This window comes from Natator depressus, chromosome 2 (assembly GCF_965152275.1).
Source record: "Natator depressus isolate rNatDep1 chromosome 2, rNatDep2.hap1, whole genome shotgun sequence".
Taxonomy (NCBI): domain Eukaryota; kingdom Metazoa; phylum Chordata; order Testudines; family Cheloniidae; genus Natator; species Natator depressus.
This window is the reverse complement of record NC_134235.1, coordinates 150654122-150669164: the sequence shown is the minus strand read 5'-3', so window position 1 is coordinate 150669164 and position 15043 is coordinate 150654122. Positions and strand designations below refer to the sequence as shown.

At 41.5% G+C, this 15043-nt stretch overlaps 1 protein-coding gene across 2 annotated transcripts in view; it reads left to right on the top strand.

Moving 5' to 3' along the window:
* Positions 1–2549: 2549 nt before the first annotated feature.
* MSANTD3 (Myb/SANT DNA binding domain containing 3) overlaps positions 2550–15043 on the top strand; it is a 28603-nt gene continuing 16109 nt past the window's right edge. Inside the window, exons 1-2 of one of the 2 annotated variants that reach the window (XM_074945120.1) lie at positions 2550–2680; positions 13476–13925. In XM_074945120.1, coding sequence (XP_074801221.1) covers positions 13508–13925 — 418 coding nt within the window. In that variant the 5' untranslated portion in view covers positions 2550–2680; positions 13476–13507. Of the gene's footprint in view, positions 2681–2747; positions 2896–13475; positions 13926–15043 lie in introns of those variants that run through there. The other variant, XM_074945121.1, reaches the window with a different exon arrangement.

Here is a 15043-nt window from a genome sequence, read left to right as displayed (position 1 = left end):
ACACAAACTCACTCTCCTGCTGGTAATAGCCTATCCAAAGTGACCACTCTCCTTACAACATGCATCTGGACCCATGGAAAAGAAGCCCTTGAGGAATTCCACCATGATTTCAACAATTTCCATCCCACCATCAACCTCAGCAAGGACCAGTCCACACAAGAGATCCACTTCCTGGACACTACAGTGCTAATAAACAATGGTCACATAAACACCACCCTATACCGGAAACCTACTGACCGCTATTCCTACCTACATGCCTCCAGCTTTCACCCTGACCACACCACACGATCCATCGTCTACAGCCAAGCTCTGCGATACAACCGCATTTGCTCCAACCCCTCAGACAGAGACAAACACCTACAAGATCTCTATCAAGCATTCTTACAACTACAATACCCACCTGCGGAAGTGAAGAAACAGATTGATAGAGCCAGAAGAGTTCCCAGAAGTCACCTACTACAGGACAGGCCTAACAAAGAAAATAACAGAACGCCACTAGCCGTCACCTTCAGCCCCCAACTAAAACCCCTCCAACGCATTATTAAGGATCTACAACCTATCCTGAAGGATGACCCAACACTCTCACAAATCTTGGGAGACAGGCCAGTCCTTGCCTACAGACAGCCCCCCAACCTGAAGCAAATACTCACCAACAACCACATACCACACAACAGAACCACTAACCCAGGAACCTATCCTTGCAACAAAGCCCGTTGCCAACTGTGCCCACATATCTATTCAGGGGACACCATCACAGGGCCTAATAACATCAGCCACGCTATCAGAGGCTCGTTCACCTGCACATCCACCAATGTGATATATGCCATCATGTGCCAGCAATGCCCCTCTGCCATGTACATTGGTCAAACTGGACAGTCTCTACGTAAAAGAATAAATGGACACTAATCAGATGTCAAGAATTATAACATTCATAAACCAGTCGGAGAACACTTCAATCTCTCTGGTCACGCAATCACAGACATGAAGGTCGCTATCTTACAACAAAAAAACTTCAAATCCAGACTCCAGCGAGAAACTGCTGAATTGGAATTCATTTGCAAATTGGATACTATTAATTTAGGCTTAAATAGAGACTGGGAGTGGCTAAGTCATTATGCAAGGTAGCCTATTTCCCCTTGTTTTTTCCTACCCCCCCGACGTTCTGGGTAAACTTGGATTTATGCTGGAAATGGCCCACCTTGATTGTCATGCACATTGTGGGGAGAGTGGTCAGTTTGGATGAGCTATTGCCAGCAGGAGAGTGAGTTTGTGTGTGTGTTGGAGGGGGGGTGAGAAAACCTGGATTTGTGCTGGAAATGGCCCACCTTGATTATCATGCACATTGTAGGGAGAGTGGTCACTTTGGATGAGCTATTACCAGCAGGAGAGTGAGTTTGTGTGTGTATGGGGGTGGGGAGGTGAGAAAACCTGGATTTGTGCTGGAAATAGCCCACCTTGATTATCATGCACATTGTAGGGAGAGTGGTCACTTTGGATAAGCTATTACCAGCAGGAGAGTGAGTTTATGTGTGTGTGTTTTTGGAGGGGGGTGAGGGGGGTGAGAGAACCTGGATTTGTGCAGGAAATGGCCCACCTTGATTATCATACACATTGTGAAGAGAGTGGTCACTTTGGATGGGCTATTACCAGCAGGAGAGTGAGTTTGTGTGGGAGGGAGGGGCGGAGGGTGAGAAAACCTGGATTTGTGCTGGAAATGGCCCAACTTGATGATCACTTTAGATAAGCTATTACCAGCAGGAGAGTGGGGTGGGAGGAGGTATTGTTTCATGGTCTCTGTGTATATAATGTCTTCTGCAGTTTCCACAGTATGCATCCGATGAAGTGAGCTGTAGCTCACGAAAGCTCATGCTCAAATAAATTGGTTAGTCTCTAAGGTGCCACAAGTCCTCCTTTTCTTTTTGCGAATAAAGACTAACACGGCTGTTACTCTGAAACCTGTCATTCTAAACAGTTTGACTAAAAACACTTCTCCCTTAGCTTTCACTCTTCTTGTGATTTCGCTAGTTCCGAAGTCTTCCAGGCTCAGCAGACCAGAATTTCGGGGAGGGCGGGAAGGGGAGGGCAGTGGTAAAAGCCAGGAAAGGGAAATCTTTCAGGTCTTCATCATCTACTAAAAATGTCACAAGCCTGGTTTTTCATTCTTTGCAGGTAATCTTTGAGAATCTTCTAAAATGCAGGATACTGCACCTGATATTTTGGAACTTTGTAGGGGAACCAGGAACTTTATTTTTATTTTTCCTACATCAAACCACATTCTCCCTCTTGATCAAGTCTAAAAGTTGGCATGTGGGATACAGGTGGTCAGATCCCCTAAAATAAATAAATGAAAATAACATCCACCCACTCATCTACTTTGGATCTTCCTCGACTGTAACATGCATGAAATGGATTCCTTTCATTTGATATCACTCGGAAGGGCAGGGAAATCCAGATCGGAGTTTGGTAGGAGCTGAAGGAGTGGTGTCTGACCTGCCGGTAGGGAGGTAAAGAAGGAAAAAGGCCCAGCCCCGACACAGTAACGGAGTAGGGGGAGGGGATTAGATTGGTAATCGTGGTGCTTTGTTAAGAGTACAGAGAAATCATTTGAGCTGTGCTTTGGTATCTAAGGGTGGGGTTATTTTTACATATACAACAGAGCGAGGCCTTCCTGGGACTTGGGGTAATAACATGAACATTTTTCATTATTTCTGCCATGGTTTATGTTTCTGTATTTGTGTATCAGCTGCAGCCTGTATGTATGCATTGGGTGGTGCATTCTTCTTTGTCAGGCTAGAATCTGTTCTGTTTCATTTAACTAGAAGAGGAAAGAAGGAACCAGCAAGGAAATAAGAACAAGCTCTTAATGCTTGAGATGTCCTGATGCATGAAAGCCTGGTAGGATTCGTATTTCTGTCTATTTTGAAAAGAGATTCCAGGAAAACATTAGAAATAATAACCTGCCTCTGTTACCTCTTGCCTTACACAAACTGCTTTTGATGTCCTCCATAACTAGTAGGTTGGGTTGCTTTAAAATTTTATTTTGCTAGTACAGGAATACAAACAGGTTTGTGGACTGTAATTAATTACCTGTCTTTTTATCTAACAACCCACAGTAACTATTAACACTTTGTACTAAAACAGGATTAGAAAAGAGATTTTAAAAAAATGATTTTTAATATTAATGTTATAGTTTATGTATACCTCTCATGATTAGTAATGTATTTTTAATTACAAAGTATTTAAAGACAACTGTGAATTCACATAGTGGAAAATCTGCTTTTAGAGAAACCATGCTTGCAGCCGTACTGTCTCGCACTATGATCTTGTTACATCTCAAGCTAAATAGGGTCAGCCCTAGGTGATACATGGATAGGAGACCACTGAGGAAAACCTAGATGCTGTAGGAAAGTGGGACACTGGGTTGTTGGCAGTTCCATCATTTGAATGAGCTGTAAACCTAATATCCTGACTGCTTCGGGTCATTACAAATCCAATGCCATTTTGCCCCGCCCCCTAAAAACAAGGGTTTTAGCCATGGTGTCATGACCAACTTCTAATTCTGATCATTATATTATCTACTCTAATTTTTTCCTTTAACTTAAATTGGATAATTTTTTCTTCATTTTCCTGCTCAACCATTACTGTCTGTAGTGCTGCTGTGTGTTGTTAAATAAATTCAACTTTACCATCCCCCTCCCCCGAGATGGCTGCAGTTAAATAGCAGATGATATCCATATATAGCATAATGTTTGTGGTTAATGAAAACTAAATGTAGGGTTGGGTAAGGCTTTCCATTCTAATTCTATCTTCTCTTACTCGTAACTTTCTCAAAAATGTGTCTTCTGAAGTTGAAATTGTCCATCCTTGGGCTCAGCTTGAAAATAATTTTTTTAAAGGTACACATGAAATTGATGCAGATGTTGGAGTTAGAGTATTATGTGTGTATAAAATAATACACACCTGCTTTGTTCCTTCTCTGTGTGTACCTTTTTAAAATATAATAATTCTCCCAATCTACTTTTGCCAATAAATAACTCAAAAACAGCCAAATATAAAAAGGTTGAACATTTAGTCCTCATGGAAGTATGCTTTCCAAGATAAGGTGGAATGAAAATAGTTTAGTATTTGAGAGTAATAAAGGTTTCAGTTTGCACAGTATGTAACTTTTAATCCACTAATTTGTTTTTTAATGCAAAGTATGTATTGTTTATGCCCTATGCCAGCATAGAACGTTGGGCATACTCAAATTATCTTCTGCACATGCTTGTTACTGCAAGAGGAATTTGTATGGGAACAGGTAAGGGTGTGAGAATACTTAGTCCTTTGTTTCTCAGGATTTACCATGTAACAGTGTTTCATGTACCTAACTTGTTCCCATATTGATCCTGTGGGACATGCACAGAAAATTACTTCCATTTCAACAAAGATTTCTGCTTACTAAAAATCTTTACTGGGCACATTTATAGTCCATGGCCCATATCTCATGGAGATTATTTGTTCCATGGGATGTGGGCTAAGGGAGTTCTTTCTCCTCTTCCATGGAATAACCAAAGGGCTAACAGAAGTTGTTCAGCACATGTAAGGGACAAATGTATTGATGTATCTCGCTGCACCTTCTCAAAAGATCTGATGCTTTGAGATGTCTCAAGGCACTTCTTAGTTATCTAATGACTGGAAATGTGCCTCGACATATTGAAGCAAGCAGATGAAATATCTAAGAGAAGGTGCTTCAAAGCACATTCTTGATGCATTTAGTCATTAGGTATCTCAAACAACTTTTGGCAGTCTCTTAAGCCTTCTAATGGAGTCAGGCCATGACCCTGCCTGCTCCATGGGGGCACATGCAGACTGTATGTACATATGAAGATCTGATTATAATAGTAAGTATATATGTGTGTGTGAGAGAGAGAGAGAGAATGAATATTTAGATCGTAAGCTCTTTGGGGCAGGGACAGTCTCTTTGTTCTGTATTTACATAGTGCCTAGTTTCTGGTCCATGATGAGGGCTCCTTGGTGCTACCACAATGCAAATAATAAATATTAGTAATACATGAAGGTGTGGTATAAAACGTTTACTTGTAAGTTTCAGATGGCTGCATTATTCATGAGTGATTGAACCTTTGAACCACAACATCACTCACTTTTCCAGAGGTAGAAACAAGTACAGCATGGCCCATTGGAAAGCAGAAAATCTCCCCCTTTCCCTAGTCCTAGTCACAAGGTATTGGACTTTAAACTTGCCACTGATATACGAATGAATATTGTCCATCATGGACCTCTATAACATTTTTTGGGGGAAGAAATGCCACACTTCGTTGCAAAGTTTTAGTTTTGGTTTTGGAGGCTGTTTGAAGCTGCTGAGCAGTGTGGTATGTTAGAATGACCTGAGTAACATGGATGAGTGGGCAGAGTGCATTGATTTTTACTTAACAGCAATTTTGAAACTTACTAATTTCTAATGCTAATAGGAAAGTTTATCTACTCATTCCTAGTTTGCGTCATCACAGATCGCCGTTTCTTCTCTTGTTGTTAAATTGTTTTTTCATTATATTTAAGAAACTTTTAAAGCTGGTATATTTTTCTTTGTATTCAATGCAGCAATTAGAATACCTGGTTTGCTTTGCTTTCAGGGTTTCTTTGCGCATATAGTATGTGCACTGCTAGGATTACAGACACAGAGGAACTCCTCTGTCATCAGGTGGGGAGACCAGATTTTTTCAAAGAAACAGGGGACATCTGCCATGATGTGAGGCAGGAAGTGTCACAGCAGAGGGTCCTCCCTCCTCTGCAAGCCACCCAGCTCCCTCTCTTTTTCCACCTTTTTTTCTCCTTACAAAATGAAAAATGAAGATGTAATACAGTAAATGGCCAAATAGAAGGAAGCAGTATTTTCTCCATCTGTCTTTACTATTTTCTCTCAGTCCCTGCCTCTCAACTGTATTTTTATTCCTTGAGGCTGAGCTCCTTATTTTATTTCCTGTCCATCTTGCTGCAATTCCTACCCCATAGTTTGTTCTTTTTTATCCCCTCAGATACAGCCTTCTTTCTGGTTTTCTTTCTTCTGTTTTGAGGGTTGTTGGATTTTTTTGTATTTCCTCTTTGTCTTTTGTTTCCTTCTTTTGACCTTTGCTTATTTCTTCTGTCACTCATTCTGAAAATATTAATAAATCAGTTGTCTACTGAGAAAGGAGATAAGAATAGCTGACTGTAAATGTGTTTGAAGGAAAGTATTTATTTAGGGTGGTACAGGGAGGACTAACTAGGACTTAGTGGGATGAAATGTAGAAAGGAAAAATTTAGGCTGAATACCAGAAAACATATTTGTTCAGTGAAATCTATTCCATTTTGAATGATCTCCTCAGGGAAATAAGGAAAGCCTCACTGCACTGGACAATATACTAGAGTGTGTGTTGTAGCGAAGAATACTGCATTGGCAAGGAGATTAACTAAATGTCTTAATAGGTCTCTTCTGACTGCACAAAACCTTCTCTGTGCAAACCTCACAAGTCTTTGGGGCTACATGATTTTAGGGAAAGTGGCTAAGCAGGGAGGGAACATGACAAGAGGAAAAGATACTCTTTGCAGCAAAATCTTCTGTCAAACACACAGGAAAATACTCCATAACTAATGCCTATTGGAAATCCCATTCTCTGCTGTCAATGCGCCTTTTCCTTTGGCGGAAGGGAGGTCCAGGTATGAGCAGTATACACCAGAGGATAATGGACTCAAAGATCCATAGAGGGTATGTCTATACTGCAATGTAAGCCTGGGTTTGTGGGACCCGAGTCTCTGGGCATGGGTTTCTAAGCCCACATTTGACTGTCCACATTGATTAGTGACCTTGGGTTTAGAATTTTTCACACCCATGCTCATGCATCCAGACCTCACTATGCAGACCAGAGTCAAACCAGCTTATCCCAGGCTTTCTGGCACCCTCCCCTGGTGTAGCTGCTCTAGCTCTTCATTCATGGTGCACTGTGAGGAAAACTTGACTGTCCATCCCATGGCACTTTACTGGAAGTTGTCTCAGCCTGCCAACACCAAGTTATCTTTTGGGTCTGCATGCTCCTGTCAACCAGAGCCGGTAATGTGGATGAGGCACGCTTTTGTTCCTGTTTAGGAAATGGTCAGAGCATCCATCAGAGGTTGGTGGACATTTTGACAGCATTTTCTGACCTACCAAAGGTACCTCTCAGTGGAGGAGAATGATACAGACATGGGAGACTCCAACTGGCTGATGCAACTATACCAAGAGTTGTAAGCAGCTAATGCCCCCCGTGTAGACTGGTGCTTGTGGAGCAGAGCCACAAGCATAGACTGGTGGGATTACATTATCATCCAGCCCTTGGATGACCAGCAGTGTGTCCAGAACTTTTGCATGAAGAAAGCAATGTTTTTGGAGCTTTGTGAACAGCTGGCCCCAGCACAAGAATGAGGAAAGACATGCTGGTCCAGAAGCGGGTTGCTATAACTGTCTGGAAGCTGGCTACTTCTCACTCCTACAGGTCCATTGCTAACCAGTTTGGTGTTGGCAAGTTGGCTGTGGGGTTTCCAAACTGTGCAGGGGCCACTGATTACCATCCTCAAGGAGCACATGAGTACAAAAACTGCAAAGGGACTCCATTGTTATGCAGGCCCTCGTCAACCAAAGAAGCTGATTCATGGATGCCAACATAGGCTGCACTGGCAAAGTGCATGATGACAGGGTTTCCCCCAATCTGGAGTTACCATCATGGACAGGCTGAGACACTGTGCCCACGAAATGACATTGTCATAAATGGAGTAACTGTCCCTGCTGCGGAAGACCCCCTTTTGTCCTGGGTTATGAAACCGTACCCTGATCTCAGAGGCTGGGCAAAAGAAAGTTTAATCACACTCTCAGTAGGTGCAGAATGGTGGTTGAAAGTGCATTTGGCAGATGGAAATCCTGCTGGTGCCGTTCATAGAACTGTTTGGATTCCAGTGTTATCAATGCTGTCTGCATCACTGTGCTCTTCCCAAGCTTTGTGCAGCCAAAGGTGAGCAACTTCATTCAGAGTAGACTCTTGACACTAATGGATTGCTAGACCAGTACACTCAGCCAGAAAGTGCAACAGAAATTAGGGATGCTTTGTGTGCCCAAGTTATGGCCTTCCATGGACCAATGGACGAGAGAGAGTAGTATGTTTATCACTGTCTCTGTACAGCAATATCAAAATAAATGAAGTACTATCGCTGTATGCTAGGGAGGGCAGTGATCGTTATGAATTTTTAATTATGCATGGAATGACTGCTTATACTATTGTGGAGGGGCTGGTGGCTCTTATGCATTTTCTTATGGAGGAGATGAACTCAGGTTTTTACTTGTGGATTTGAAAAGTTATATTGAGATGTTTTGTTGCATACGACTTCCCAGTTATGCCTCATCATGGTTTTATATTTGTTCTTTGAAATGCATGTGTTATGTAGTTCATCTGCAGTGATGATGATAAACTGTTAATGAATTCAAAGCCTTTATATGTTAACATGAATGTATTAAAAATTACTATTTTAAAAATGTATAAGCCAGTTGCCAGGAAATGACCAAAACAAAATAAAAAAGTGTGTATCTCAAACAGTGAGCTATCTAAACCTGTGAAACCAGTGCCACAAAAAAAAAAAAAAAGATTCCCCTACCTCAGAGTGTCCGCAGCCCCGTGTTCTTTGCCCTTCTAGTGCATTTTGCATGCACTTGGCGCTGTTGCAGAGGGGTGGAGGACTGCACAGGTGTGGAAGATTACAGAGGGTACATTTGCCCAGTCCAACTAGCATTCAGTCCTGGTTGCATGGGCCACCCAAGCACAAAATTATCCAATGGGTTCCTGATCTGCAGGACATGGTAGCATGGAGGGGACACCAGCCATGGTGCTGGCACAGGAAGTGTAGGTGAAGTGGAGGCCTGCACTCTCCCAGTCATTAGCACAAGCAGCCTCTCAAACCGGTCTTTCTGCTGTGCTGTGTCTTTTCCCCTCCTTTTTCCTACTGAAGGAACTTCACTGAAAGTCCTTCATCAGACTTTGCCTTTCAATTTGTTGTGAATCCTTCTCCCTCTGGTACTGAAACTGCTGGCTGGCCCTGTCCATGATGTGCACCATAAAGCTGTTGTGGACACATTTCCTCTTTGATCGCATTGTGACATCCCCAGCTTCTGCCGGACTGTGGCTGTCCTGCAGAGATAGAAGGGCCTGAAAACAGAAATGAAACAGGACATTATTGTGTGCATGCTTCAGAAAAGGTTTACTACATCACCACCAAAAGTGTCCTTGAAATCTCAAGGCCAAAAAATGATACTTTGTAAAAGAGTGCTTCAGTATATTCCGAGAGCAAGGGTTTCCCCGAGGCTCCATGGAAACACTTGAGAATTAAGCGGAGTGTAAAGCCTTCACACCTAATGGTATGGTGAAATTTACAACTGATCTATCTTTTTTTAAATATTGCAGACAATTTCAGCCTTGGGGAGGTGTGAGGTGATACCCCTTGCCAGGGTTTTCTACATGTTTTCACAATCCTTTCAAGCATTCAAACCTTCTAGAGGACATAATGATTCTGGAGGTTTCTGAATGGCAAAGGGATATTCTGCCTCAAGCTACCAGGTGCAAGCCACCTTGTATGCTAATGAGGTTTTTGTGACTGACAACACATCGAGAAGGGGAATGGGCTGGTGACTTACAGAGGAGGGCCCAACCAGTATGCCTTTCCCCAAAATGTGACTCCCATCTGGAGTGTCTAATGTAGGAAAAGTTTGCAACTATCAGCACCTGGGGTTGGATGAAAATACATGAAATCAGCAAGATGCTGCGCAAGCTTCCACATGGATTACTGCCTTCTGTGAGCTGCTGAAAGCTGTCTGCATTCATGCAGTTACCCTGGTGCAGCTATGGCTCACGATGTAGCCTGCTTGGACTATAGCTGTCTATGGACTATATGCACCCCTCCGCTCAACAATATGGCCTCTTAATCCTGTACACATGGATTATATACCTACCACAGGGACTGCCTGGACTCATAATAGAGAACACACTCCTGTGCTGCCAGGTTCTCCAACATTTCTTGATACACATGGTTATTTCTGGCACTCTTATTGAAGCTGAACCTCTTGCTCTCATCACACTAGAGATTTGCCAGAATCTGACTGTGGTCCCATGACCAGGTAGCAGCGTGCTCAGCGAAGGACTTCTTATCAGTTGCCATAGCTAACACGTGAGATGGTTCACTCTGTTTCCAGTTCAGAGATCAGAATAAAATGGAAAGGTTAAACGATGAGCACCTGTACTTGAACCTGGGGGGGTTGCTTCCGTTTCCTGGGAGTTGATTGGCTAGTCATGGGATAGAAAGGCCAGAGAACACTGGTCCATAGGACCGTGGAATATACTGTTGGTGGACTTTCAGGATGTATCTGGGGAACCAGGCCCAAGCTGCATCCATGCTCATAGACTCATAGATATTAAGGTCAGAAGGGACCATTATGATCATCTAGTCTGACCTCCTGCACAATGCAGGCCACAAAATCTCACCCACCCGCTCCTGCAATAAACCTCTCACCTATGTATGAGCTATTGAAATCCTCAAATCATGGTTTAAAGACTTCAAGGTGCAGAGAATCCTCCAGCAAGTGACCCATGCCCCATGCCACAGAGGAAGGTGAAAAACCCCCAGGGCCTCTTCCAATTTGCCCTGGAGGAAAATTCCTTCCCGATCCCAAATATGGCAATCGGCTGAACCCTGAGCATATGGGCAAGATTCACTGGCCAGATACCCAGGAAAGAATTCTCTGTAGTAACTCAGATCCCACCCCATCTAACATCCCATCACAGGCCATTGGGCCTATTTACTATGAATAGTTAAAGATCAATTAATTGCCAGAATCATGTTATCCCATCATACCATCTCCTCCATAAACTTATCGAGTTTAATCTTGAAGCCAGATCGGTCTTTTGCCCCCACTGCTTCCCTTGGAAGGCTATTCCAGAACTTCACTCCTCTGATGGTTAGAAACCTTTGTCTAATTTCAAGTCTAAAGTTCCTGATGGCCAGTTTATATCCATTTGTTCTTGTGTCCACATTGGTACTGAGCTTAAATAATTCCTCTCCCTCTCCGGTATTTATCCCTCTGATATATTTATAGAGAGCAATCTTATCTCCCTTCAACCTTCTTTTGGTTAGGCTCTAAACAAGCCAAGCTCCTTGAGTCTCCTTTCAGAAGACAGGTTTTCCATTCCTCAGATCATCCTAGGAGCCCTTCTCGGTACCTGTTCCAGTTTGAATTCATCCTTCTTAAACATGGGAGACCAGAACTGCACACAGTATTCCAGGTGAGGTCTCACCAGTGCCTTGTATAACGATACTAACACCTCCTTATCTCTACTGGAAATACCTCGTCTGATGCATCCCAAGACCGCATTAGCTTTTTTCATGGCCATATCACATTGGCGGCTCATAGTCATCCTGTGGTTAACCAATACTCCAAGGTCCTTCTCCTCCTCCGTTACTTCTAATTGATGCATCCCCAGCTTCTAACTGAAATTCTTGTTATTAATCCCTAAATGTATGACCTTACACTTCTCACTATTAAATTTCATCCTATTACTATTACTCCAGTTTACAAGGTCATCCAGATCCTCCTGTATGATATCCTGGTCCTTCTCTAAATTGGCAATACCTCCCAGCTTTGTATCATCTGCAAACTTTATTAGCACACTCCCACTTTTTGTGCCCAGGTCAGTAATAAAAAGATTGGTCCCAAAACCGATCCCTGAGGAACTCCACTGGTAACCTCCCTCCAGCCTGACAGTTCACCTTTCAGTAGGATCCGCTGTAGTCTCCCCTTTAACCACCTTTCAGTTTTCATGCTGATCCCCATCTTTTCCAATTTAACTACTAATTCCCCACATGGCACCACATCAAACGCTTTACTGAAATCTAGGTAAATTAGATCCACTGCGTTTCCTTTGTCTAAAAAATCTGTTACTTTCTCAAAGAAGGAGATAGGTTGGTTTGGCACAATCTACCTTTTGTAAAACCATGTTGTATTTTGTCCCATTTACCATTGACCTCAATGTCCTTAACTGCTTTCTCCTTCAAAATTTTTTCCAAGACCTTACATACTACAGATGTCAAACTAACAGGCCTGTAGTTACCCAGATCACTTTTTTTCCCTTTCTTAAAAATAGGAACTATGTTAGCAATTCTCCAGTCATATGGTACAACCCCTGAGTTTACAGATTCATTAAAAATTCTTGATAATGGGCTTGCAATTTCATGTGCCAATTCCTTTAATTTGCATCCATGCTGCAAATGATAGTTTGGACTCTGGCTCGGGCCCACCCCCACCGGCTCTTAGGTCCAGATGGCTTACTGTCCTGATTCAGACAGATTTGTGTGTAAATGGAAGGAGGGTTTAGGCTCAAATCTGAATCCGAACCCAGGCTTACATTGCAGTGTAGACATACCCAGAGAGGCTGGCCCTCTCCATAAAATGCACTCAAGTCTACTGATTCAAACCCTGTCTCTTCCCAACCTCCTGATATTTTTCCAAATATCTTTAGTCCTCCAATAGGGCTTTCTGTAGAAAGGCAGAATTCTCTGTCCTATAATATTGTAGAATGAAATAAGACTGAGTGATTTAGAACACTTGGGGGGAAACATATTGACTAAAAGAAAATTACAATAAACAAATACATTTCAAGATATTTGATCATGTTTCAAAAATCTTATGACTACTTCTATGGCAAGCCCAAAACACCACATTTTATAATTGGGATATTATAATTTGCGCTATTATTGTAGAGCCATGAATTTTAATAATTAGAAAGGTTTGTTGGGAAGAGGATAGAGGCTGGTTATTCTCAATCAGCAAGGGTGGAACAAAAATAATTGTTTTAAAATGCTGCAGGAAAAATGTATGTTCAATTTTAGGCAAACTTTATAACCATTAGATAAACAAGGAAACCAGCTACAAAAAAGGTTGTGGAATCCTTTTCACTGGAGCTATTCACGGCTAGATTTAGACATTAAGCCAGCAATTATGCAGTAACAATTCTAAAATCTCACTTGCTGGAATGACGGGGGTAGCGTAGATGACCCTCTGGATATCCCTTTTAAATCAAACACTTTTATAGCTACACATAGTTATTTAATGTTATGATACAGTGGCATCGCTGGCCTGCCAATCATAATTAAGGTGGGAAGCTTATCCTGTATCATGTGCTTGTTACATAACAGTTTAGTTAGGTGTTGTTGTATAAGAGCTGATATTTATACTATAGATAACCTGAATATTTTGTCTAGTTATCCCAACATTTTATTCAGCTATCATATAAAAAAGGAAGCCTTGTAGAATTACAACTTTAGAAATTATTAACTGAAGGCATAATTTTGGAATCCTTTGCTGATATATAATTATTTGATGCCGGAATGAACAACCAATCCTTATTTGTTTTTACATTTTGTTTTTATAGGATTTTTTGGCTTCCTAGAGAAACAGTAGAAAATGCAAAACCACGAAATAATAAAACCTGCTAAATACTTCTCAGAAGTGGAAAAGAGTGTGCTGCTTGCATTAGTTGAAAAATACAAATATGTACTTGAGTGTAAAAAAAGCGATGCAAGAACTATTGCATTGAAACAACGTACTTGGCAAGCGCTTGCCCATGAATATAATTCTCAACCTAGTGTATCACTACGAGATTTCAAGCAGTTAAAGAAATGCTGGGAAAATATCAAGGCACGGACAAAAAAGATAATGGCACATGAAAGACGTGAGAAAGTAAAAAGAAGTATTAGTCCACTTATAAATACGCACATCATAGGGAAAGAGAAGATTTCCAGCATGATGCCTGAGCAAATGTACTTTTTACAGAGTCCACCAGAAGAAGATTCTGAATATCAACCTGATGCTTCTAACCAAGGTATAAATGCTACTATAGTGATCCAAGTAACACTGTTCTAGTTAAGGGTGTGTAAGCATTTTCATTATTTATTCTATTTTTAGAGGGGTTCAATTTAGCAGTGTAAATCTCTCTATTTAAAATTTTATTGCTGGCTATTAAAAAGTCATTTCACAGCAAAAATACTGAGGCCTTCTGTATATTTCACTAGATACACAGTAGTAAAATCTGATTCTTTTTACAAGTGTGAAGAAAACTATGTACATTTTTAAGTTACTGGTTATCATTTAAACAGCTGACCTTTCCAGATGTGGACCGATTATCTATTTCCTGATAGCCATCACACAGAAGAGGAAGAGGAAAGTCCCAAAGGGCACTTCTGATTGTTTAAAAAGCATCATTTTGCTTGTTTGATCACCAGCTGTTTTCTTCCTCACAAGCAGCAAGTTTAGATGTTATCCTCTGAGGCAAGAATTCCCTATGCTCCCCTCCAGCCTTTTATTTTTTTTAAATGAACTCTTAATAAAACATATAAAAAACCCACAAAACTTTCCACATCTTTTTCTGGACTGTCACTGCAGTGGAATAAATCTATTCTAACAACTTTAAAAAACCCTACATATCTCACACAGGACATAATATAGTAGCATGACAGCATGCAGATAAAATACTGTAAAACCAACTTTCTAAACACAGGAATGGCCATACTGGGTCAGACCAATGGTCCATCTAGCCCAGTATCCTGTCTTCCAACAGGGGCCAGTGCCAGATGCTTCAGAGAAAATGAACAGAAAAGGGCAGTTTATCAAGTGATCCATCATGTGTCATCCAGTCCCAGCTTCTGGCAGTCAGAGGATTAGGGACACCCAAAGCATGATGTTGCATCCCTGATCATCTTGGGTAATAACCGCTGATGGACTCTCCTTCATGACCTTATCTAATTCTTTTTTGAACCACTTATACTTTTGGTCTTCACAACTTCCCCTGGCAATGAGTGGCACAGGCTGACTGTGCATTGTGTGACGAAATACTTCATTATCTTTGCTTTAAACCTGCTGCCTATTAATTTCATTGGGTGACACCTGGTTCTTATATGAAAAGGTAAATAACCCTTCCTGATTCAGTTTCTCCACACCACT